This window comes from Camellia sinensis, chromosome 1 (genome assembly GCF_055761805.1).
Source record: "Camellia sinensis isolate YWXY chromosome 1, ASM5576180v1, whole genome shotgun sequence".
Lineage (NCBI taxonomy): Eukaryota > Viridiplantae > Streptophyta > Magnoliopsida > Ericales > Theaceae > Camellia > Camellia sinensis.
The window spans coordinates 151710504-151734566 of NC_138961.1; the positions used below are offsets into that span (position 1 = coordinate 151710504).

General features: G+C 29.6%; 1 protein-coding gene across 1 annotated transcript; it reads left to right on the plus strand.

The window, feature by feature from the left end:
- Positions 1-4039: 4039 nt before the first annotated feature.
- Positions 4040-23396, plus strand: LOC114272853 (glutamate decarboxylase). Its single transcript, XM_028214551.2, has 9 exons — positions 4040-4221; positions 4455-4686; positions 4805-4911; positions 5034-5238; positions 19890-20090; positions 21036-21250; positions 21359-21612; positions 22087-22139; positions 22677-23396. The coding sequence occupies exons 3-9, from the start codon at positions 4823-4825 to the stop codon at positions 23139-23141; spliced, it is 1482 nt and encodes a 493-aa protein (XP_028070352.2). The 5' UTR covers positions 4040-4221; positions 4455-4686; positions 4805-4822; the 3' UTR covers positions 23142-23396.
- The last annotated feature ends 667 nt before the right edge of the window (positions 23397-24063 follow it).

Here is a 24063-nt window from a genome sequence, read left to right on the forward strand (position 1 = left end):
GAGTCTACCCTTAGTGGCCATAACTTGTTTGTAACGAACCTGGCCACAAGCATCTTGGTCAGGTCTTCCCAACTCTTCACTGTTCCTTTCGGTAACTTGTGAAACCAATCCGATGCAATTTTCCTAAAGGATGAGGGGAACACCTTGCACAACAACAATTTGTTCCCGATATACAAAGCCATTGAATTTAGATATAAGCCGACATGAAAGTTCGGATCGGATTTACCGTTACAAATTTGGAACCTCGGCAAGTGGAACCTTTTAGGGCCTCAAACCTGTCCAACTCCACTGAGAACAGTGTTCTCGGCTTGATGAGGGATGTGACCTCGGCATTCTGCCGCTTCCTCTTGAGGTAGTCCCTCAAATCCTCCTTAGTCCAACCAGGAGCTCAGCTATCAACGAATTTCAGTCTTTTTGATACGCTACTCCCAATGTCGTTATGTGTCCTCTTGGACCTCTCTTCATTCACCGTGTCAAAACAAAGTCTCTTCCCCTGAATGTGCCAATATTCTTTGACATTAGTTCCCTTGGTATGAAGTGTCCTCTGACACTCACCTTTCACTGACTCTGCTCGCTCGACATCCCATGAAGACCGATGTGAACATTCTTTCTCTTTGTCATGTTGAGGGACTGCTGGGATTGCTTTTTACCTCCCTTTCTGGGCATCAATCTTGGCCCCTAGCATCGGCGTGTTCTGCAACAGGAATGGTGGTTGCATAACATTGTTCTGCATCATGAAGTTGACAACCGATTGTAGATTGGCCAACTTGTTGGCCATCTCCTTCATCTCGTCGTCCCTCCTCAAGCATCTATCTTTTCATACCTAGAGGTCACTCTCGTTGTAATACTCTTCTTGGCCTACTTTCTTCGAGGCATTACCCTCGTTATCGACGTCCTTCTGCACAAGGTTTGGATCCTGTGCTCCTTTATCACGATTTTCTTCCTCGATGTTAGGATCGGCATGTTTACCACTCCCACATGGGACGTCGTCCTCGATCGTTTCCTTTTGCCCATAGTTGGCCATCTATTCTCCTTACGTTCCCACAGACGGCGTCAAATTATGGGTGTTGATTTTTGACCACACAACCAAAGGGGGAACTTAGCTGAAGAACACTGGCAGAATAGATTAAGCTCGAACAACCCGTCATAGAAAGATAAGAATTCGGCGGTGGTTCGTTCACTTAGGGACACTCCAATGCTCAAGTCAGTAATCAAATATCTCTCAAAGATAAGAAATTGTATTTAACTCACAAGAAAGAACTTTCTGCTCATAGTATATCACACATACCTGAGACCCACGGGGGTACCCTGTTTTTATAGCCAGCACTGACCTGATCTTTGTAAAAGCCCCACTTTAGTGGACTCAAGCTCAATGCTTATCCTAGACTCTCAACTAGATAGGGATAAACTCCCTAAGAGCTTTATCTTTATCCAAACTGAGATCCTCCCCTATTCCAAGACTCTTGTCCCATATCCATTTATCTCGGATTCCGATATCTCTGCAGATAGCCTTGGCCTAGCCGAGATCATCTCAGCATCAAGACCAAGCCACATGGCGCCTCGGCTGATACTTTGGCGTCACCTTAGCCACGTGTTGTCATTCACAAAATATGCCCCCATGGTAAGTAATACCAAATGGAATGGGGAAAAAAATCAACTGCTAGTTTGCTAAAATAGTCAAAAATAAATAAATACTGTAAATTATCAATAAGTCTTAATAGTTGGATTTAATTCATATCCAGTGTCCTAGTAAAATTTTTGCTAAAAATGATTTTTTGTGACGATTTTTGCATACATCATTAAAAATTGACAATTAATGACTTTTTTTATCATGATTTTTATAAATTATCGCTAAATTTTATAATTAGTGACATTTTTTGTGACAAAATTTTGAAACTATCGCTGAAAGTTAAAAATTAGTGACTTTTTTGTGACAATTTTTAAACTGTGGTTGAAAGTTGAAAATTAATAACGTTTTTTGTAATAAAAATTTTAAATTGTCGCTGAAAATTAATCATTAGTGACTTTTTTGATAATCTTTTATAAAAAATATCATTAATTATTATAAGACATATTAGACAATAAGTTCACCTATTAGGATCTATACGTAAATCTCAAAAAAATAAGAAGAAAAAAATACAAATAAGAATTTAAAAGTTGACTTTTTATCTTTAATTTTTTTAATTTTTTTAAAAAAAGTATAAAAAATAATATAACTCAAAAAAATTTAAAAATTAAAAAACTAACTTTTAACTATATTACCAAAATAAGTTAGATTATCATTATAAACTTTACGAAAAAAAATAATGGATAAATTACACTTTGCACCCTTATACTTTACATCAAATTTCATTTTTATCCCTACACATTAAATTGTGACACTTAACTCCCTGTACTTTTGGCCAAGTGTCACTTTGGCCCATCTGTTAGCATCATTGTTATCAGAGGTTAGTCACATGAAAAATATGTGAGGATAAATTACACTTTGCACCCTTGTACTTTACACAAAATTTCACTTTAGTTCCTACACATTAAAATTGCGACACTTAGCTCCCTAAAGGACAACTTCTACTAGTCTCACTATTAACAGAAGGACCAATGTGACACTTGACTAAAAGTACAGGAGTTAAGTGTCACAATTTGATGTGTAAAGACTAAAATAAAATTTTATATAAAATACAAGAGTGCAAAGTATAATTTAGCCAAGTACAAATAAAAGGACACTTCCCAAAATAAATAAAAAATAAAAAATAAATAAAAAAAGTGCCAAATTGGATATGTTACTGGGGGCGGTAGGTATTAAATTAATTATTGTGAGAAGTAGGGAGCAACCGTCCACAATTACCCTACCCCACACTACCTTCCCTGTATGGGCAGAAGTTATTGGTTGCAACCGGGGCACTATCGCGTAGTGCTCAAGCTGTGTCGTGATTTCTGAAAGAACTAAAATTTATAATTTTATATTAAATAATTAAAAAAATAAAAAAATATAATATTTTATAATTAGTAAGAAATATCGTGATGTAACACCTTTAAATCAACTAATATTTTTCTGTCTTGGCCCTACCCAACACTACCTTCCCCACATATTATAGGATTTGAAATCACTACTACGCGTGTTACGGAGCTTATCTCGGTCTTACTTTTGATTATTTAAATAAAATGGTTTATTTTTATAAAATTATTAAATAAAATGTACACATAAAAATTAAATAAATTTAATATTAAAAATTGCAGTTATTATTAGTTTTTAACATATAAATATAATTTGATGAAAAAATTATTAATATTTGATTAATTTAATATTTTACATACATACTTCACTTAATATTTTTTAAAAAATAATAAATATGTGCCTTACAAAACGTGCAACAACAACAAAATTGACTACGTGACCGCAAATTCTCTATTTTTAGGATTACAAATGAACCGAGTTATTTATGAACATGCTCGACTTGACTCAGATCAATTAGCTGAGTTTGAGTTCGAATATTAGACTTGTTTAGTAAACGAGTCAAGCTTAAACACGTATAAACTCAACTCGTTAAGTTTGACTCATTTATTTTTATTTAGATTATATAATAAATATATTATTTTTATATTAAATAATATAAATAATATTAAAAAAAATTATCGAGCCGAGTTGAGTCGAGCCGAGCCGAGACGAGACGAGTTCGAGTTCGAGTTTTATTAATATTAACAAATCATGCCAAACTTGAACCCAAGCTCAATTTCTTATCAAGTCAAATTTTAACTTAATAAACGAGTTTAACCTGTGTTTGGCAAGTGGGTTTGCAGGTTTTTTTTGGCTATTTTAGCCACAAAAAACAAAATAGGCTATTTTAGCCATAACAAACAAAACATCACATCCAACCCATAATCATTACATTCTTCACTCACAAAAAAATTCAAAAAAATTAAAAAGTTAAAAAGTCCTTCCCAAACCAAACTTTTAAACCTAAATTAAAATAGTCAAAAAAATTAAAAAACTAACTCACTCTCCAAACGAAAACTAAATGAGTCAAGTTCAAGTTCAATCAAACTCAACACAGCTCAATTCATTTGGAGCTCCCCTATCCCCGTATATATGTCAAACATACTTTTTGCGCCACAATTATGCCTATAAACTTGCCCCTGTACTTTCGGTCAGGACAAATGTTTTGGGCGTACTAGAGTGCAATGGAACTAGGTTTCTCGCCAAAAATTTTTATATGTTGGAGGGTACTATCTGATATGTCATTGTTAAGTGATATTTTTTTTTCAATTATAAATAAATATATTTTTTTTATTATTTCTTAAACACTTAAATGTAATAAATCATTCTGTTAAATTTATTATAATTAAAAAAAGGTATCACGTAAGGGTTATCCGCAAACACCCAAAAATTCCTTGTCTCTCACCAATCATAAAATCATGCTCTCTTTTTTTTTTGTTTTTTTTTTTTGAATTTTTAGGGATGATGCTCCTCGCTGTTCTCTATGTTTCAAAATAAAATTCTGAATGGAAAAAATCCGGATCCCACAGGAAATGACTCCCACGACCTCCTCTGATTGGCCAATTTTTTCTTTTTTTTCTTTTTTTTCCATCTCCCCAATTACTAATCCTCACGTATGAATGGAGGGTGGGTCTCAATCACCTCTCAATTGTTCACACTTCTCACCAAATCACAACATCATCACTTATTGAGTAAGTTTCGCCTCTTCCACTAATCTAAAGCTGTTATAAATAGAGACGTACTGGTTTTGGTCTCTTCTCGAAACAATTCATCTCTCTCTCTCTTCTGGTATCTGGTATTTGTTTGTAGATCTATCAGTCGTTGAAGATGGTTCTGTCAAAGACAACATCGGGGGCGAGCGATGTATCCGTCCACTCAACCTTCGCTTCTCGATACGTCCGAACACCGCTTCCTAGGTAGTTTCATTATCATCGTCTGATCTGATCTGATCTCTCTATTTTTCTTTTTTTCTTATTTTTTTGAATAAATATATTGAATGGTTAATAATAATAATATGAAAAAATATACATACATGCAGGTTCAAAATGCCGGAAAATTCAATACCAAAGGAAGCGGCATCGCAGATAATAAATGACGAGTTGATGCTGGATGGGAATCCAAGGCTAAATTTGGCGTCGTTCGTGACAACGTGGATGGAGCCAGAGTGCGATAAGCTCATTATGGCTTCCATTAACAAGAACTATGTCGATATGGATGAGTACCCTGTCACCACCGAACTCCAGGCATGCCCTCCCTTTTTTTTATTTCTTACACCATACATTACAATTTACACATACATACATACATCATATATATATATATATATATCTCTCTCATAATTTACATATATATATATATATATATTATGCCACATTTAAGGTTGTGTTGTTTATGATTTATAAATTGAATTTTTTTATTTATTATAGAAAGACAAGTAAAAAAATTAAAAAAACTAATGTGATTTAATTAGTCAATTATTGACTTTTTAAAATATTATTAAAAAAATATCACAGAGGGAGATTTTAAAAAATAATTTAGAAGTCATCAAAAATTCATAAATATTAATAATTAAAATTATAAATTTTTTTAATGAATATAAATATGTTTTTCCTGACATCACGAGTGTGTAATTTACTCCTATTTAATGCCAATGAATATTAGAAAAGGTGTCCGGACCGTCTCCGGTCTAAATTTGAAATAGTCCGATTTAGTTTGGTTCATTGAGTTCACTTTTGAACTCATTTTTGATAGGCAGTGGCTTTGGTTCACTTTAAGATCGGATTGGATCGTACTGTTGGATCCGTGGGGTCACCACGAGTCCCGTTTTGATAATTTGAACCGTTCAATGTGTAGAACTCATAAAATACTATATACTTATAAAAAATCACGTTGATCGGATATCGATAGTTATGTGAACAAAATAATTTTTTATCAACCGTTAATTGTTTCACCGTCCATTTTTTTTATACAAAACTAATTTGATCACATAGCTATTGATATCCGATCAACGTAATTTTTTACAGGCATGTAGTACTCGACGATTTCTACACATTAAACGGTTCGGATTATCAAAACGGACCCAAAAAATGGGCCCCATGGGCCGAACTGGACGGGTCCAGTCTTGATCTCAACTTGAGACAAGCTAGACCCTTTTTGATAATCAAAACTATTCATATTTTAAGGTTTGTTGAGTATATTATTTCTGTAAACAATCACGTCGATCGATCTGATAACGGATACTATGTATTCAAATCATTTTTATCTAAAAAAATGGATAGTCAGAAAAATGATTCGAATAGATAGTATCTGTTTTACGGAAATAATATACTCAACAAATCTTAAAATATAAATAATTTAAATTATCAAAAAAAGAATTCAAAAATAAACGCAATGGATCAGATTAGACCTCCCAGGAGGCAAGCCCAGCCTAGGAAAGGTATATAAAAAAGATAATTGCAAGTGCTTTTTTTTTTTTTTTTTTTTTTTGGAGTATATTTGTTTATTTATTGTTATATAAGAATATAATAATATTTATGACTTGCATATTACGATACATAAACCTTAGAAACCTTAGCTATGTATATTCGTATGGTGGACCAAGATATTTAAAACAATAATATTAGGTAGTCTAAAATTTTGTGGTTCAAATTGTTCAAATTACTCAAAATGACATTGTTTTAAGTGTAAATAAGTGTAAAACGACGTCGTTTTGATAAATTTGAACCATTTGAATCATAAAATTTTGAACTATCAAATATTTTCCTATTTAAAATAGGACTTTGATAGAGACTTCCTCCAATCACCACCCTACTCCTTCACATACACGTGACGTGTGGTGATTGAAAAAAATAAATAAATAAATAATTTAACCAATAAGAGCAAGAGAGGTCACGGGGAAGGGGGTGTAGGTCTTTTTCCTTTATAATAGGACTATTGTTTTGTGGACATTTATCTCTCACCTGACCAATACAACTGGTTCACGCAAGATTGACCGGCACCTCTAAGTTGCCTTAAAAATACTCTGGGCGTGTGTTTGTTTCGAATGATTAGAGGGTGAGATTGGATTATTAGTCTCATCGGATTAATAATTTAATGTTTGTTTCATTTTTTTTTGTTTTAGATTAATAGTTTTTCCAGACTATTAGTCCCACAAATATGAGACTATCTTATCCCATGGAGGAGGGTGGGATAAAAAGTATAGGATTGGTATCCCATAGGATTATTTTGTAAAATGTCTATTTTACCTTCCATGTTATTACTTAGCAAACAATTAGCAAATGATAAAATAGTCTTTTGAACATTTATAAATTATTTTTTTAGTGTTGTTAATTTCAAATTATATATTAAATAAAATTTTTTAACTATAAATTATAAATTATAAATTAAATTTAATTAAAAATAATAAATTATAAATTATGACCTTATAAATTAATTTTTTAGTGTTGTTAAAAAATTAAATTTACATATTAAATTAAATTATTTTTTTAGTGTTGTTAATTTAAAATTATATATTAAATAAAAAATATAAATTATAAATTAAATTTATTTAAAAATAATAAATTATAAATTATGGTCCTATAAATTAAATTTTTTTAGTGTTGTTGAAAATTTAATTTATATATTAAATAAAATTATTTTTTATTGTCGTTAATTTAAAATTATATATTAAATAAAAATTATAAATTATAAATTTAATTTAATTGAAAATAATAAACTAAAATATTAAAATATTGTGCAAAAAATAAAATAAAACAAATTTTTATTTAATCTAGTTAAAAATAATTAAAATATTAAAGTTATGTTTAATATTGCTATTACTTAGTAAATAATTGAAAAGGATAAAATAGTCATTTGAGCATTTATCGTACTCCATAATATCCCAAACAAATATTGGATAATTAAAAATAGTCCAATCCAAACATCTAATCTCATGACTAAACAAACATAGGATACAAATTTAGTCCAACCAAATAGTCCCGGGATAATATATCCTAGGACTAATAGTTCAATGAATTACAATCTCTCCTTATCTAGTCCGTCCAAACAAACGCACCCTCTATGCTTTGCTTTGATGTTTGAGTTTTGCTTTTATTCATCTATCTATTATGTGATGTTTTAGAAAATTGGTAAAAAAAAAAATTTGGTAATTAGTTTTTTTGTGACTTTTTTGTAGTTTTTTTGTGTAAAAAACTTAAAAAGTCAAAAAAAATTAACTTTTCATCAGTTTCCAAATTATCCCTATATGTTATTCTTGTACTATTATAGAATTTGAAACATTTAAGCTGATATTGGAAAGTCAAAATTTTAATTAATAAATAAATATATCATATTAAAAAAAAGTAATATTTTTTCATTTTTTTATATTTATATATATTTTATAAAAAGTTCAAAAGTTATTCTTAGACACTGTCATCTCATATTTTAATTAAAAAAAGTCACTTTCCAAATGAGCAATTAGTTTAATTCGTAGAATTTGAAATATTTAATTTCTCAAATAAATGTTTTTTTTTTTTTAGATGTGTTTTTTATTTCAGCGGTAGAATGTTTTTGTACACGTGAGCCCATACTTATACTCTGATCAAATTTTACATTTTCACAAAATATTATGTTCTATTCTTAAAAAATAATGACGATTAATTCATGACCATGTAGATCATAATTACAACCAAGACCTTGCCCTCTATAATGGTCTACGATTAATTCATGACCAAGCAGATCATAATTACAGCCAAGACCTTGCCCTCTATAATAGTCTATTTCTCTACTGTGCTCATTTTAATATTATGTTAATAATAATACCGTTACATCTATCAAATTTATTTAATTTGAATTTTTCTGAATGACTCTCTTTTCATAAAGAATCGCCTTTGCACAAGTCTTTTCTTAAAAAGAGACTCATTTAGACAAATAAAGACTAAATAAATTCGATAAATGAATCATTAATTATTTAATAATTCAAAGGTGAGACTAGCTTGTTTTATGAACCCAATTGAAGTTAAATATTAACTGAAAGTTAAATATAATATTTAATAATTTAAAGGTGAGACTGCCCGGTACGTGAACCCAATTGAAGCCTTGAATGGTGGATCACATCATAGATGGGGTCGTTTAATTATGAATTTAATGATATCAGATAAAAAAAATTAAAAAAAAATTAATATTTAAGGAGGTGATTTTTGCGATCCCTTTATTTTTTGATTAAAACTTTCACCATTATCATAAATATTATTAGCACATTATTTTAGATATATTTTTTTTTTGGCAATTGTTGTCTCCGGTCCACACTGGACCGTGTGGTTTAGGCCTGTCAAGTCTATCACGAGTCCCTTCTCTATAATTCAAATCATTCATTTTTTAAACCACAATGTATAGATCATACATAAAAAAAATCAAGTGGATTCGATAACTGTAGTCATATTAGTTTATTACATATATCTCTCCAAAAATGAATCACCAAGGATCCTCTAGAGTTTTTTTTTCCTAAAGTTGTGTGTTGTATGGGTGAGGTTTAATGCTAAAAAATTGATGTGACTTGTCATTAAATCTCAACCATACAACACACCACTCTAGGAAACTTTAGGAAAAAAAAAAACTCTAGAAGATCCTTGCTCAAAATGAATGGTGTAGTTTTCAAATAATATTTATCATTCAATTTTTTATTTTATTTTTTTGCAAATAAATGTTATAAACTAATATAGCTTCGGTTATCGGATCGACATATTTTTTTCATAGATAAATCTATACATGATTTAAAAAATAAACAATTAAAATTATCAAAACGACATTTGTAATGAGCCCATGACCCGAATAGCACAGTCCAGTGGACACTGTAGAGAAGATAATCTCATATATATATATATATATAGATAGATAGATAGATTATATGTTTGCAAATTACTATCTCTATGAATTTATGGATAGTTGCACTTGGTTCCAACCCTTAAAAAAGGTGACGGTATCCCCAAAAACAATTATAATATAAATAAAATAATATTGTCATTTGGGAACAAGTTAAAAAATCAATTGTTAATCTATTTTGAATCACATTATCTCTCATATAAAAAAAATTAAAAAGTCAAAAAAATTAGAACCAACTTTCTAAATCACCCCAAGTAAAGGGGGAAAAAAGAAATGAAAGAAAAAGTTTTTGATGCCTTGTTGATCTTTGTTGCTCATTTTAACAATGGAGAATGCCGCTAAGTTTTTTTGTTTAAAAAAAAATATATATATATATATATATATATCTTATCAAATCTAGCTAGTTTGCATTGCCTTGCCAAACCTTCCACACCAGTTATCCCTCAAAAGAAAAATTAACATAAATTAGGTGTAAAAAAGACAACCAAATTGGAATATTGTTTTTAATAAAATGGAGTTGTATGTTATCAAGATGCCATTTAAAAATGGTTCAAAGTAAAAGCGAAGTGCACTTTTTACTTAAAGAAAAATACTTCAGATCACTAATTTAACACCATTAATACATCACTAATGATGTGACACTATGTGGATCCCACCACTGATGTGATAGTTTAGCTTTTTTTTTTCTTCTTACACTGCAAACTCATTAGAGATGAGATGGCATTAGTGTTCCTATTTTAGAGCACTGAATCATTTTTCTTTTACCTAATGGGACACTAATGGTGGACAAATGATTGTCATCCATCATCTCACATTCACGTCACATTTGATAAAAATCATTAGTGTTATCGAACAGTAAAATTAGTCATGAATCATGTACATGGAGTTAGGGTACACTTTGAACTTCACTTGAAAAAAGAAATGCTAGAGAATTGCTATCACTTGAAAAAAAGAGATTTAAGGACATTGATAATTTGGTTTTTAATAAAGAGGAAAGAGTGGATGGAATGAAGTTAGAAAACAAGACAGCTAATCAATTTAAGTTAACAGGACAAGGGGCCAATTGATTTCATTAAAGTGGGGACCAACATATGTGTGGATGTAGAATCATGTAAAGATATATATAAGTCAAGATTTTCAATTAATGGGAATTACTAAGAAGAAAATGCTTTATCCTTTACCTTGCTTCAAATCTTATGCCGACAAACTCTAATAAAGATATTTGGGGCTGATAGAACAAGTCACACAAAATATATATATATATATATATATAGTATGTTGGCTAAAAAGTCAAACGATGAAGCAAAAAATTGTAATAGTAGAGGTGTGTATTAACATAATTTAAATCAATTTAATTATTATCATTAATCCAAGACAACAACTAATCATGCACTGTAAGTAAATCGAATTAAGGCAACAAAACTTGGTTGGTTCGAGTTGAAACCGCAGATCTATTAGACTAGAAATAAATGAATCAATCAATAATAGATAGTTTGATCAAAAAATATTATATGTTAATTGTTAAATTAACATCTATGGAAGAAATTTTTTCTATCTTTTTTTTTTTTTTTTTTTTGACAAAGCACTTAAAATATTTGTACTCTTTTAATTTAATTTTCCTTAGATTAGTTGAATTTATGACCTCCCTAAGGATTAAATCTTAAAAAAAATGTGGTGGCCAACTAAGTTTATTCACGGTTCCCATCACGTTGCGTATATCATATGATACTATACCCACATCAATCCTTAATTGTAATGGTTATTATGCATACGATCTCATCCATTGCTAAAAAAAATTAAATAAAATCAGATGACATTTTTTTATCCCCACCTACCCTATTGTGTAGTTTTTATTATCATACTATGAAAATTTTAATTGATTGATAGTCTAACATTATACCCAAGATTTACTCAATCAAGTGTGCGAGAGCTTTACTAGTGAAGGAATTATATATTAGAAAAATTAAATTTATGAACTAAACACAAAATTAGTAATTTTTATGCAAATTTATTCTAATTTGATAATTATTGATCTAGACATTATATTAATCAATTTTATATTAGTATTACAAAAGACAACATAAGAGATGTTAATTGATAGATAGCATTAGTCCAAGAACTATTATTGGGTCATTTGAGATCTATTTGGATGATGGAAGTCGTTCAATATTTAGTATTTTTTAAATAGATCATTCATATGAATCAAGTTGATTGAATATTAATAGTCACATATCTAGATTATATTTGTTTTTACAAATTTTGATGGCAATTATGATTTTAAAAAATAGGCATTTTTCGATCAACTTAATATTTTTTACAAATGATTTATTTGAGAGACACTAAAAATTAAACGATCTCACAATGGGCCTACTAAATTTAAATATTCTCTTAAGTTAGAATTTCAATATGAGAAAAACCAAACTCTTTCTAAAAAATCTCTTAAGGCCCGTTTGTTTTCAGAGGTAGAATGGAAGGGATTAATAGTGATGAATTGTTAAATTATTTTTATATAAAATAATAAAATAAATAAAAAAAATATAAAAAATTAAACATTAATATTTTAAAAAAAATTCCCAATAAAAAAAAATTTAATCTCCTCACTATTTTTCTAATACCATCTCTACCTCCTCCTTCCCAATCCCCCTTCCAAGACCTTTACTAATACCAAGGGATTATGAATCCTCTCCTTATCTCTCAAAACAAACACCCTATATAGTAGTCTCACCTCACTATCAATCACAATCTCCTCCCTATAACCCTAAACAAACGGACCTTAGTGCTTATGTAAAAATCACATTAAGAAGAACATAAGACTTGAAATAAAGATTAGAGTTTAACACACACACGAAGGAAAAAAAAAAAAAAAACCTTGCCACTTAAATAACTCATATATATTTCTGTTTATCATTATTCTTAATTTTTTTTTTTTTTTTTTTAATTCATGCATACGACTAGTACATATATACAATAATTATGAAGTTAGGTGGGAATGGTGGCTAGAGCGTAATAATGCATTTTTGGTTTGTCATTTTTGCCTTCTCCAACTGTAATGATCGAGGCCGTTACATTGATTGAGGCGGTTACATTTATGTTCACAGATTCATTTACAAAGATATTGATAAACAGTAAGGCTAAAGGACCACAATTTTTATGGTCATAATGGTTTAAAATTGTCAAAACGACGTCATTTTAAGTGCAAAATATGCCAAAATGACGCTGTTTTGACAGTCTTGAGCTATTGTAGCCACAAAAATTGTGGTCCTCAAACATTTTAATTAAAAATTAATACATATCTCATCACATTATTATAGATAAAATTATAGATATTTTTTAAGGATTTCAAACATTTTCTTTGCATAATAACAACTAATGGTTGTTTTGAGATAATGATTAAGAGTTAATTTTTTTATTTCTTTATTTTTTTAAAAAAATATATAAAAAATATAATGAAATGATATGATTCAAAACGAATTAAAAATTAAAAGATAACTTTTAATCATCTAAAATAGCCTAAATATAATAATATTTTGTCGTTTAGCCGTTTTTGTTTAATAAGCTTTTTTCCTTGGCCACCCACCTCCCTTTTTTTTGGCCTTTTTGTGAGTCTACAGCACCATCCATGTCCCCTTTTGCCCCACTTGCTCTTTTTTGATATCCCCTTTTGCCCTACTTGCCTTTTTTGTTTTGTTTTTTTTTTTTTTTTTTTTTTTGATTTTTGGGTCTATTTCATTGTTTAAGATTTGATTATTTAAAGTATTTATTTTGATAATCAATTAGACTTAATAGGTGTTTGGTATGCACTAAAAAGTTTACTTTTTTTGTATACATACTCTTATTTAGGTCATATCAATCCACATCTATTAATATTTCCTTTCTATTTTTCTACTCATTTTTTTTCTATTTTTCTACACATTTTTTTTTATTAAAAGTTAAAAAAATACACTTTTTTAGAACATCCAAAAACACCCCTATATTTTAGATATTATTTTTTATAAAAAATTAAAAAATTATTCTAAACATACTAATTTTTTTAATCTTATATTTAAAAAATAAAAAAATAAATAATTATTATGGTATTAAATTAAATTCTTTCATCGAGAAGGAAACAGAAAAACTTGCGATCTACCATTCACTTTCGAGGGAAAATTAAATAAATGAAATTTGGACTTTTAGTTGTTGGCCGGTAGAAAGTAGATGGAATAAAACAGACATATGATTAGAGATGTGAATGAATCAAAATATTTGAGTTTGACTAATTAAAAATTTGTTTAAGATTAATTTGTTATATGTACGATTCAAATATAAATATAATTTTAAATTTGTCAAGTTTTCAAGATAAATTTGAAGAGTTTATATGTTTATTTAGTTTGATAAGTTTATATGCTTACTAAAAAATTGAATTATTCAAACTCGATTGGTATTTGATTTGTTAAAAATTCTTTCGAAATTAATTAGTTATATTATATAAATATGTCAAATTTGGATAAAATTTTATCCTCATTAATTTATGAAACTAATTTTAAATTATTTATCTCTTAACTCGACTCGACTCGTTTTTAATCTTAAATATGATTAGTTCAATAATATAGACTTTATATTTAAAAATTTATAATAACTTTACTCAAAACTATAGATCCCACTATTTTATATTTAGAAATTGTAATATTAGACGGTAGGGAAATCCGATATGTACCCTATTATAAATTGACATAATTTTATTATAAATTTTTTTAATATCAATTACAAAATGCATAATCTCGTCATAAATTAGAATAATAAAAAATATTGTAATTAAGTTACAAATTTTTGTACTTTTGTTACATAAATTACAAAAATTTAAATATTTTATATACTAATTTGTGATAAAGTTACTCATTTTATGACTAATATTATAAATTTTATAATAAAATTACGTCAATTTCTGATACAAGATTTTCCTAGATTTTTTTACCCCTCGTTTAGAAACTTAGCTATTTTAATTGACTTTTTGATATTTTAGTATAGCTAAAAAGGCTATATTTTGGATAATTGATTTTTTTTTTTAGTTAATTTGATAATTGTGAGAGAAAAAAATAAACTAATTATAGTTTAGATATAACATTTTATTTTATTAATTATTTTGATTTATTTTATTTTTATTAACTATTTTAGTTTAAAAAGTTATAAAAAAAATAAAAATTAAAAAAAAGGGGGAATTACACTAATAGTCCCTTTAGTTTGGGATTTGTGTCATTTTGGTCCCTGATTTTTTAATTGTGACATATTGGAACCTGAATTTTGAATTTTGTTCCAAATAAGGACAATTGAAGATATCATTAGATTTTTCAAGGGTAAAATCGTCAATTTGATAAAATATAAACTAATTTGACAAAAATAAATGTCAAAGAAATATTTTTGAATTTTTAAAAATTATTTCTACCCACTAAAAATAAAATTATGTAAAATTGATAAATTTTTTAGACATTTATTTTTTTTTTTTACCAAATTAAATTTTATTATGTGTTTGGATGATAATTATGTAAAATTAATTTTTAAAAATTAATCATATAATTTTTATTAACTTTTATCAATTTTACATAATTTTATCATTGGTGGATAAAAATAATTTTTTAAAAATTAAAAATATTTGTTTGATATTTATTTATATCAAATTAGTTTATATATTATTAAATTGACGATTTTATTTCTTAAAATTAAACAATAATATATTCAATTTGCCATTATTTGAAACAAGATTAAAATTTCAAGATCAAATGTTTCATAATTGAAAAGTCATGATGAAAGTGTCATAATTTTAGTCAAGAATTAAATTGACACGAATTCCAAATTATAAGAACTATTGTGTGTAATTTGCCCAGAAAAACAAACGGGGCCTTCATTTATTGTTGACCGACTCGAATAGTATACGAACAAAAACCGTGTCACTATTTTAACTTTTTTAATAAAGTGATTTGAGCCATTAATTTTCTTGACCGTGCTGAGGAGGGAACAAGTGGAGAGAGTAAGGAGGATCCTTATTCTATCCGACTACGTAAAAAACAAAGAGGGCCTGTCATCTACTTTTGGAGCAAGGATCCGCTTCTAGCATTATTTTTTATTTGCATTATTTCTTATTTGTAGGGTTATTGGACCTACTTTTAGGTCTAATTTTGATTATTTGAACTGTTCATAATTTAAGATTTGTTCAGTATATCATACCTGTAAAAAAATTAAGTTGATCGGATATCAAAAAATATATGTTCGGAAAAATCGAACTAAAAATTATTTTTTTTTTAAATTTAATAAACAGTTCTCTGAACACATATTTTCTTATATCCGATCAACTTAATTTTTTACAGGTATGATATACTAAATAAATTTTAAAATATAAATGGTTAGAATTATTAAAATTAAACTTAAAAGTAGGCCCAATAACCCTACAAGAAAGAAGTGGAAGGAAGAAGTGTGAGGAGAGGATGTTCACTTCTATTTTTGATGTAACAAAAAAACAAAGGACACCTGTTATCTAATTATCGAATGCTTTATTTAGGGTGTCAGACAGAAGTGTACTCACCATTGATCAGTCTACGGATCTGGGGATCCAATGGAAAAAGCAAAATTCTATACCAACTAAGTAATTTATAAAAAAAATTAATTAAGGGAGACTTATTAGAATTTTTTTTTAAGTGTTTATATCTTAATTAATTTATAAAATATTTTTATATTCTAATAAGTTTTATTATTTAAATATTTGATCTATTAAATTTTAATTTTCATATTTAAAGTATTGTATGAATATTTCTGTCCTTACAAATATTTTTTGAATGGTTAATAATTTGGTGATGTGAACATTTATATTTTACAATATAAATATTCACTTCACATTGACAGTGTGAACATTCACATCACGAAACATTCACATTGTAAATGTGAATATTATTAGGAGTATTTTGGTAACTATGTCACTCATAGGACTTATTAGAATATAAAAAAATAATATGAATTAAATAAAATATAAGTAGATGAAAAGAGATTTATAAAAAGGGTATGGCTTCTGTCCAGTCAGAAGTCCGGGATTGGACTGGACCGTGTTGTTGAGCCCGTGGGGGCCCACCACGGGTCCCGTTTTGATAATCTGAACTGTTCAATGTGTAGAAATCGTCGAGTACTATAAGCCTGTAAAAAATTACGTTGATCGGATATCGATAGCCATGTGATCAAAACAGTTTTTTGTCAACCGTTAATTTGTTCACCGTCCAATTTTTTTAATACGAAACTAATTTGATCATATAGCTATCGATATCCGATCAACATGATTTTTTACAGACATATAGTACTCGACGAGTTCTACACATTGAACGGTTTAGATTATCAAAACGGGACCCGTGGTGGGCCCCTACGGGCCCAACAGCACGGTCCAATCTGATCCCGAACTGGACAGAAGCCATACCCTTATAAAAAAATGCCCCTTTATTTAGTAGTGGGAGATTCACATAAATTTATACGTGTGGATTTAATATCTTTGTAAAAAATTTGATAAAAATTTAATAAATTATTTAAGAGTCGTAACATAACTTATGAAAAAGTGCTCACAGCAAACCATCGTAAATTTTTAAGTATTATACATAATAGTTATATGGTCAAATTAGGCTCTACCTTTCTCAATTATTATTATTTTTTATTTTATTCTTCCAAATTAAAAATTAATATAATGTATTCGTTCATCTTCTAGAAATTTTTAATCTAACTTTTATATCTTCATTTTATTAACAAAATAGACCCCCCAAAAAATATGCATGTGAGATATACACATATTATATTTAGGGAGCAGCTTACCTCTAGTCTTTAATCAGATTGAACGGTGCTGTTCGACCCGTGGGCAGCAGCGGAGCTAGCTAAGGCCTAGAGGGGTCATGTGCCGCTCCTAAACTTTCAATATTTAAACCTTTTGCTTTTTTAAAATTTTTAAAATTCTCTATTTTATTATTTTGATTATTCTTGTACACTTTTAATTGGTAGGTCAAAGCAATAATTGAATCAATTGATAATTCATTTATTATGAAATTTGTTTAGTTGCTTATTTCTTCACATAGTGCGACACTTTTTTTAAGTTGATAGGATTAAATTTATTGATAATTTGGTTCATAGAATTTAGTTATTGATTGTGGATTTATAAGTCACATTAATGTAAATCTCAGAATAATTGTAATAAAAATGAAAATAAAAATAAAAATGTATAAGTTTAATAATATCTCGTTGTTACTTATTATGGGGAAAAAAAATTCAATGTTGTGATTAATGTGTGCCCCCCTCTACATTGAATTTCTAACTTCGCCACTGCTCGCAAGGATGTACCACGGGTTCCATTTTGATAATCCAAACCGTTGAATATGCAAAACTCGTCGAGTACTATATGCTTGTAAAAAATCACGTTGATCAGATATCGATGGATATGTGATCAAATCAGTTTTGTATAATAAAAAAAATGGATGGTGAACAAATTAATGGTTGACAAAAAAATGATTTGATCTCATAGCTATCGATATCCGATCAATGTGATTTTTTTATAAGCATATAGTACTCGACGAATTCTACATATTCAACGGTTCGGATTATCAAAACGGGACGCATGGTGATCCCCCACGGACCGAACAACACCGTCCAATTCGATTAAGGAATGGAGGCAAGTTGCTCCCTATATTTATAATAAATTTTTAAAAGATTGTTGAAGGGTACATTATATTAATTTTTAGTTTGAAATAATAAGGTGAAAAAAAATAATAATTGAAGAAGGTAAAGTGTAATTTACCCTAATTATATATAGGACTTTCCGTACAAGTTTTGTATAGGATATTTGACAATTTATTTGGAATCACTATAATTTTTGCACGAAATTTGTCTACATTGAACAAGCAAGTTTAGTGGGCATCTCATTTTTTTTAATATACATATATATATATAGAAAATTATATGGTGTGTATATACATTTTAGTTACGATTTATATATGTATATCTATAGAAAATTATATGGTGTGTATATGCATTTTAGTTACAATTTTTATATTATGATATGTTGAAATGTTAGTTATGATTTACTTATATATATTGTATTGTCAATTATTATTTATTGTGATATTGATTATAATATTACTTTAATTATAGTTCAAGAGCTTTTTTATTGTATCTTATGTGTGTTTGATTATAATTTTTTTTAGTTATAGTTCCCATAATATTGAATTATGACATTTGTGGTAATCAACTCCATGAATATAATAACTTGCATATGATACACGCTTAACATTACCCTATAGTATATTAATAAATAAATATAAAAAACAATGACCGAATATAAATTCATTAGATTTATTTTTTGTCTCTAAATTTTTCCAAGAATAAAATAGCAACGTAACCAAAATTACAATCATGAAGGTGGGAGAAATTAATAAAAAGATGATATAGTAAGAAATTAAGTAAAAAAAAAATTTATTCTTTTAATTTTCAAAAAGTAAAAAATTTGTTTGTCTTGATATATGTTTGTGTGAATAAAATACAACATTTATTAGTCTAAAATAATGACTCACAGTAAAAGATTGTACCAACCTCACCTCATTCGAACTTACTATTTTTGACTAATCATAAAAATATATTTTATGCAGAGAGTTTAAAAATGTATAAACAAGATGGAGGACTAGTTGATAGACTACTTGTAAAATGAATCAAGGGCTCTAACTTAGTTGGCTGCTAAGCCTTTTGGCTATTAAGTTTTTTTTAAAGGGAGATTTGGTTCTACTCTTAAGAGAGAAATGGAAAGATAAGATTTTCTTACAAGGTGTATGGGGGTGTGAGTTTTAACTCTTCCAATAGGCCTAATCTAACAACAAACCACAAACTTTCACCGATTAAAAAATAAAAAAGACAACTTGTAAAATGTTGAAATTGGATAGTGATTTCGTGACTGTCTTTATCTTGGGTTCGTGACTGTAGGTCAAAATATAATCCTGCACAGGTGACAAATTGTTTCAATTAATTAATTAACTGTATGCATGAATGAATGCAGAACCGGTGTGTAAACATGATAGCAGATTTATTTCATGCACCACTGGGAGACGGAGAGGCTGCAGTAGGAGTGGGAACAGTTGGATCATCGGAGGCAATAATGCTGGCTGGTTTAGCATTCAAGAGAAAGTGGCAGAACAAGATGAAAGCTCTTGGCAAACCCTATGATAATCCCAACATTGTCACCGGTGCCAATGTTCAGGTACAACTACTACATTCACATATTATATATACACGCATGATGCATTGCTGCTCGAAATCAAAGACATTTAAGGACCAATTTTTATGATAATGAGGATAGTCGTTAAAAGGTCGTCCCAAAAAGTCAAAAAATAAAGCTTTTAGCGACAGAATTTTGAAAATGTCATTAATAAATATAGATTTTTAAGGACAAAATTTGGTCCCAAAAAGATAATGATTCATCACTGATGTTTAATTTTCATTGCTAAAAATATAATAATGACACTTTTAGCAATAAAAATATTTGGTTCTTAAAAAATAATTTTATCCCTAAATTTTGGTCCCTAAAACTTTAATTTTGTGTAGTGATTGGACTTATCAATCGATTTATAACCTTTCGAGCATGGTCAATATATTCAAACTCCCAATACTTGTAGGAGTATATCTTGGATTGGTCAATTATGTTATATCTAACAGTTCATTTTCAAATTATAAAATAATGAGGGCAGATATATTTTAAAAATATCAGCAATACTACATACTGAGAATTCAATCTAGAAATAGCAATCAATGGCTTATATTCATTCTATACATATATAAACTCTACACTATACTAATTCAATCTCTACTACAAAAACACATTCTGGATAAAAATATGGACAATTTTCCGAGTTAGGAGGATTTCAGTAAAAATAATGGATGGTCTAGTCTAAAAACTTGTTACCCATTTTTTTGTTTTAAAATAAATGTGATTTGATCATGTGGTTATGATTATCTGATCAACGTGAATTACACAACTGGAGACGAGCTTGGTTCTTTCACAAATGTCATTTCTGAAAGTGTTTTTTGTCTTTACAAAAAGTTTTGACTGATAGGTCACATTGTACTTCATGTTCAACTAGCTAATTTATGCTCAGCTCAAGTGATTAATACAAGTAATATGAGTATGGTGTGTGTGTGAATATAGGTGTGTTGGGAGAAATTTGCAAGGTATTTTGAAGTGGAGTTGAAGGAGGTGAAGCTGAGGGAAGGGTACTATGTGATGGACCCAACTAAGGCTGTGGAGATGGTTGATGAGAACACTATCTGTGTTGCTGCTATTTTGGGTTCCACACTAAATGGAGAATTCGAGGACGTTAAGCTCTTGAATGACCTCTTGACAGAGAAGAACAAACAAACAGGGTACACATTTCGAACATATTTATACACTCACTAACTACTAGTACTAGTAGATAGAGATTATATAATTTTTTTTTTCTTAAGAAGAATGAATTGCATGCATGTATGTAGATGGGATACACCAATACATGTAGATGCAGCAAGTGGTGGATTCATAGCACCATTCTTGTACCCGGAGCTGGAGTGGGATTTCAGGCTGGAACTGGTGAAGAGTATAAATGTTAGCGGACACAAGTATGGACTTGTGTATGCAGGTATTGGTTGGTGCATTTGGAGGAGCAAAGAGAACTTGCCTGATGAACTCATCTTTCATATCAACTATCTTGGAGCTGATCAACCCACTTTTACCCTCAACTTCTCCAAAGGTACACCTTCCTTCCTTCCTTCCTTCCTACTTGCTTCTAATTCATTCCTTCAAGCGCTATTGGCCAAATTACACTGCCGAGCCACAATGTTTTGATCCTTGCATCATTTTGGTTTCCGTAATTTCAAGTGGTTCATTTTTAACTCTAAATTTATGATTTTATCTCAATTTGATCTAATGAATTACTGTTGTTAATGCGCTGATTAGCGGGGCACGTGCCATGCTTTTAAAATAATTTTTTTTTAAAAAAATGATATTATTAATTGGATCAAATTGACACAAAATCTAAAATTAATGGTTAAAATCGAACCAATTAAAATTGTTGGGACCAAAGTGACACGAGAGACAAAATGTAAAAAACTATTAAGGTAATTTGCCCTGTTATATATAATTGGCTGCGGCTTATAATTGGGTTATGTATTATGTATCTCTTTAAGATGTGCATTTATATATTGGTTTGGTTTTAAATTTTCAGGTTCTAGTCAAGTAATTGCTCAGTACTATCAACTCATTCGCTTGGGTTTTGAGGTGAGCTCCCTCTTGAATATTAAATGAATCTCATATATAGCTTGAAATACATAGCTTTTGCTAGTGGATAATGTCCTTCCATGTTTCATGGAAGAAGGAATTTGAAAAAGTCCTTAGTTTTACAATCAGCATGAGGCTAATATCAATTACAACCTCAAAATGTTTAGTGCACGGGATTGATCACTGGATTTTGAACCTCTTCATTTTGCATATGGAATTGATATATCAATTTCATTTCATCAGAGCATCTCCAAGGATATAATATAAATAACATTATTCTATTTTAACCCAACGTATACTACACTATGGTTAGAATGTGTTTTGTTAGTACACTTTGTTTTTTGCTCCACGAATATGTTCAAAGTTAATGGTGAAAACCGTGAAATTGCGTTCCTTTTATTGTGAAATTAAAGGAGTATGGTAAGTGTATCTGGTGATATTTGCTTTGCAACACACCCAAATTCCAAAATGAAACATTTTGTTTTTGGTTCTTTAATTTGTTCGTTTGTATTCATAATTTTGTATACTTACCTGCAGGGATACAAGAACATAATGGAGAATTGCCAAGAAAATGCAATGATGCTTAAAGAAGGATTGGAGAAGACAGGACGGTTCGACATAGTGTCCAAGGACAATGGAGTCCCACTAGTGGCCTTCTCACTGAAAGACAACAGCTGTCACAACGAGTTCGAAGTGTCAGACTTGTTGCGCCGCTTTGGATGGATCGTCCCCGCCTACACCATGCCCCCCGACGCCCAACACATAACCGTGCTGCGAGTTGTCATTAGGGAAGACTTCTCGCGCACCCTTGCAGAGCGCCTTGTTAGTGACATCCAGAAAGTCTTGCTCGAGCTGGATAGCCTCCCTGCAAGGGTTAGTGCCAAGATGGCTGTAGTCCAAGAGTCAGTTGTCAAGAAAACTGATCTTGAGCTGCAGAGGGAGATCACTGATGCTTGGAAAAGGTTTGTCCTCAGTAGGAAGAAGACTAATGGTGTTTGCTAATTAATTGATTGAAGAGAAATGGCTTTGAAGGCCACAGTCATAGACCTTGGTGGTTCATTATTATTGTTTTATTACCACCTATGTATTTGGTTTGTCTGGCTTTTATGGGTTGCCAAGTCATGAGTTGTTTGAAGTGTTTTATGAACGGGAGACTATATGTAGACGTGTAGTGTACTACTAATTTATGGAATGTTGTGCCCTAGCTTATTTTTGTTTTAAATGTTCAAATATGCTGAAAAATTTGCTTCATAAAAACATTCTTAAACTACTTATAATTTTGACTGATTCAAAACATCAGCTCCAATTCGATTTTGCAATATGCTTGAGGCCTCGTTTGGGGGGCCAGTTTAGTCAAAAAGTCAAAAAGTTATTAAAAAAGTCAAAAAATCAACAATTCATACCAAAAAGTCAAAAATTATCTTTTCTCTTTACTTTTGCACATCTTTTCATAAAAAGCTAAAAAGCCTCTGTTTGGCAAGTTGATTCTTGGGCTTTTTTGGCTATTTTAGCCACAAAAGACAAAATAGGCTATTTTAGCCATAACAAACAAAACATCACATCCAACCCATAATCATTACATTCTTCTCTCACAAAAAAACTCAAAAAAGCCAAAAAGCCAAAAAGCCCTTCCCAAACCAAGCTTTTAAGCCCAGGCTAAAATAGCCAAAAAAGCCAAAAAGCCAACCCACTTCCCAAACGGAGGCTCATCTTAAACATACTAATTTTTTTTAGCTCATATTTTAGCCAAATAGCCAAAAAGTTACTAAGCCTCCGTTTGGGAAGTGGGTTGGCTTTTTGGCTTTTTGACTATTTTAGCCTGGGCTATTTTAGCCTGGTTTGGGAAGGGCTTTTTGGCTTTTTAGGTTTTTTTGTGAGAGAGGATTGTAATGATTATGGGTTGGATTTGATGTTTTGTTTTTTG

Coding starts and splice junctions, on each gene's coding strand:
- LOC114272853 (XM_028214551.2), top strand. CDS start 4,823: ATGGTTCTGTCAAAGACAACATCGGGGGCGAGCGATGTATCCGTCCAC. Junction 20,091..21,035: donor TCACCGGTGCCAATGTTCAG/GTACAACTACTA, acceptor GTGTGAATATAG/GTGTGTTGGGAGAAATTTGC. Junction 21,613..22,086: donor TACCCTCAACTTCTCCAAAG/GTACACCTTCCT, acceptor TTAAATTTTCAG/GTTCTAGTCAAGTAATTGCT.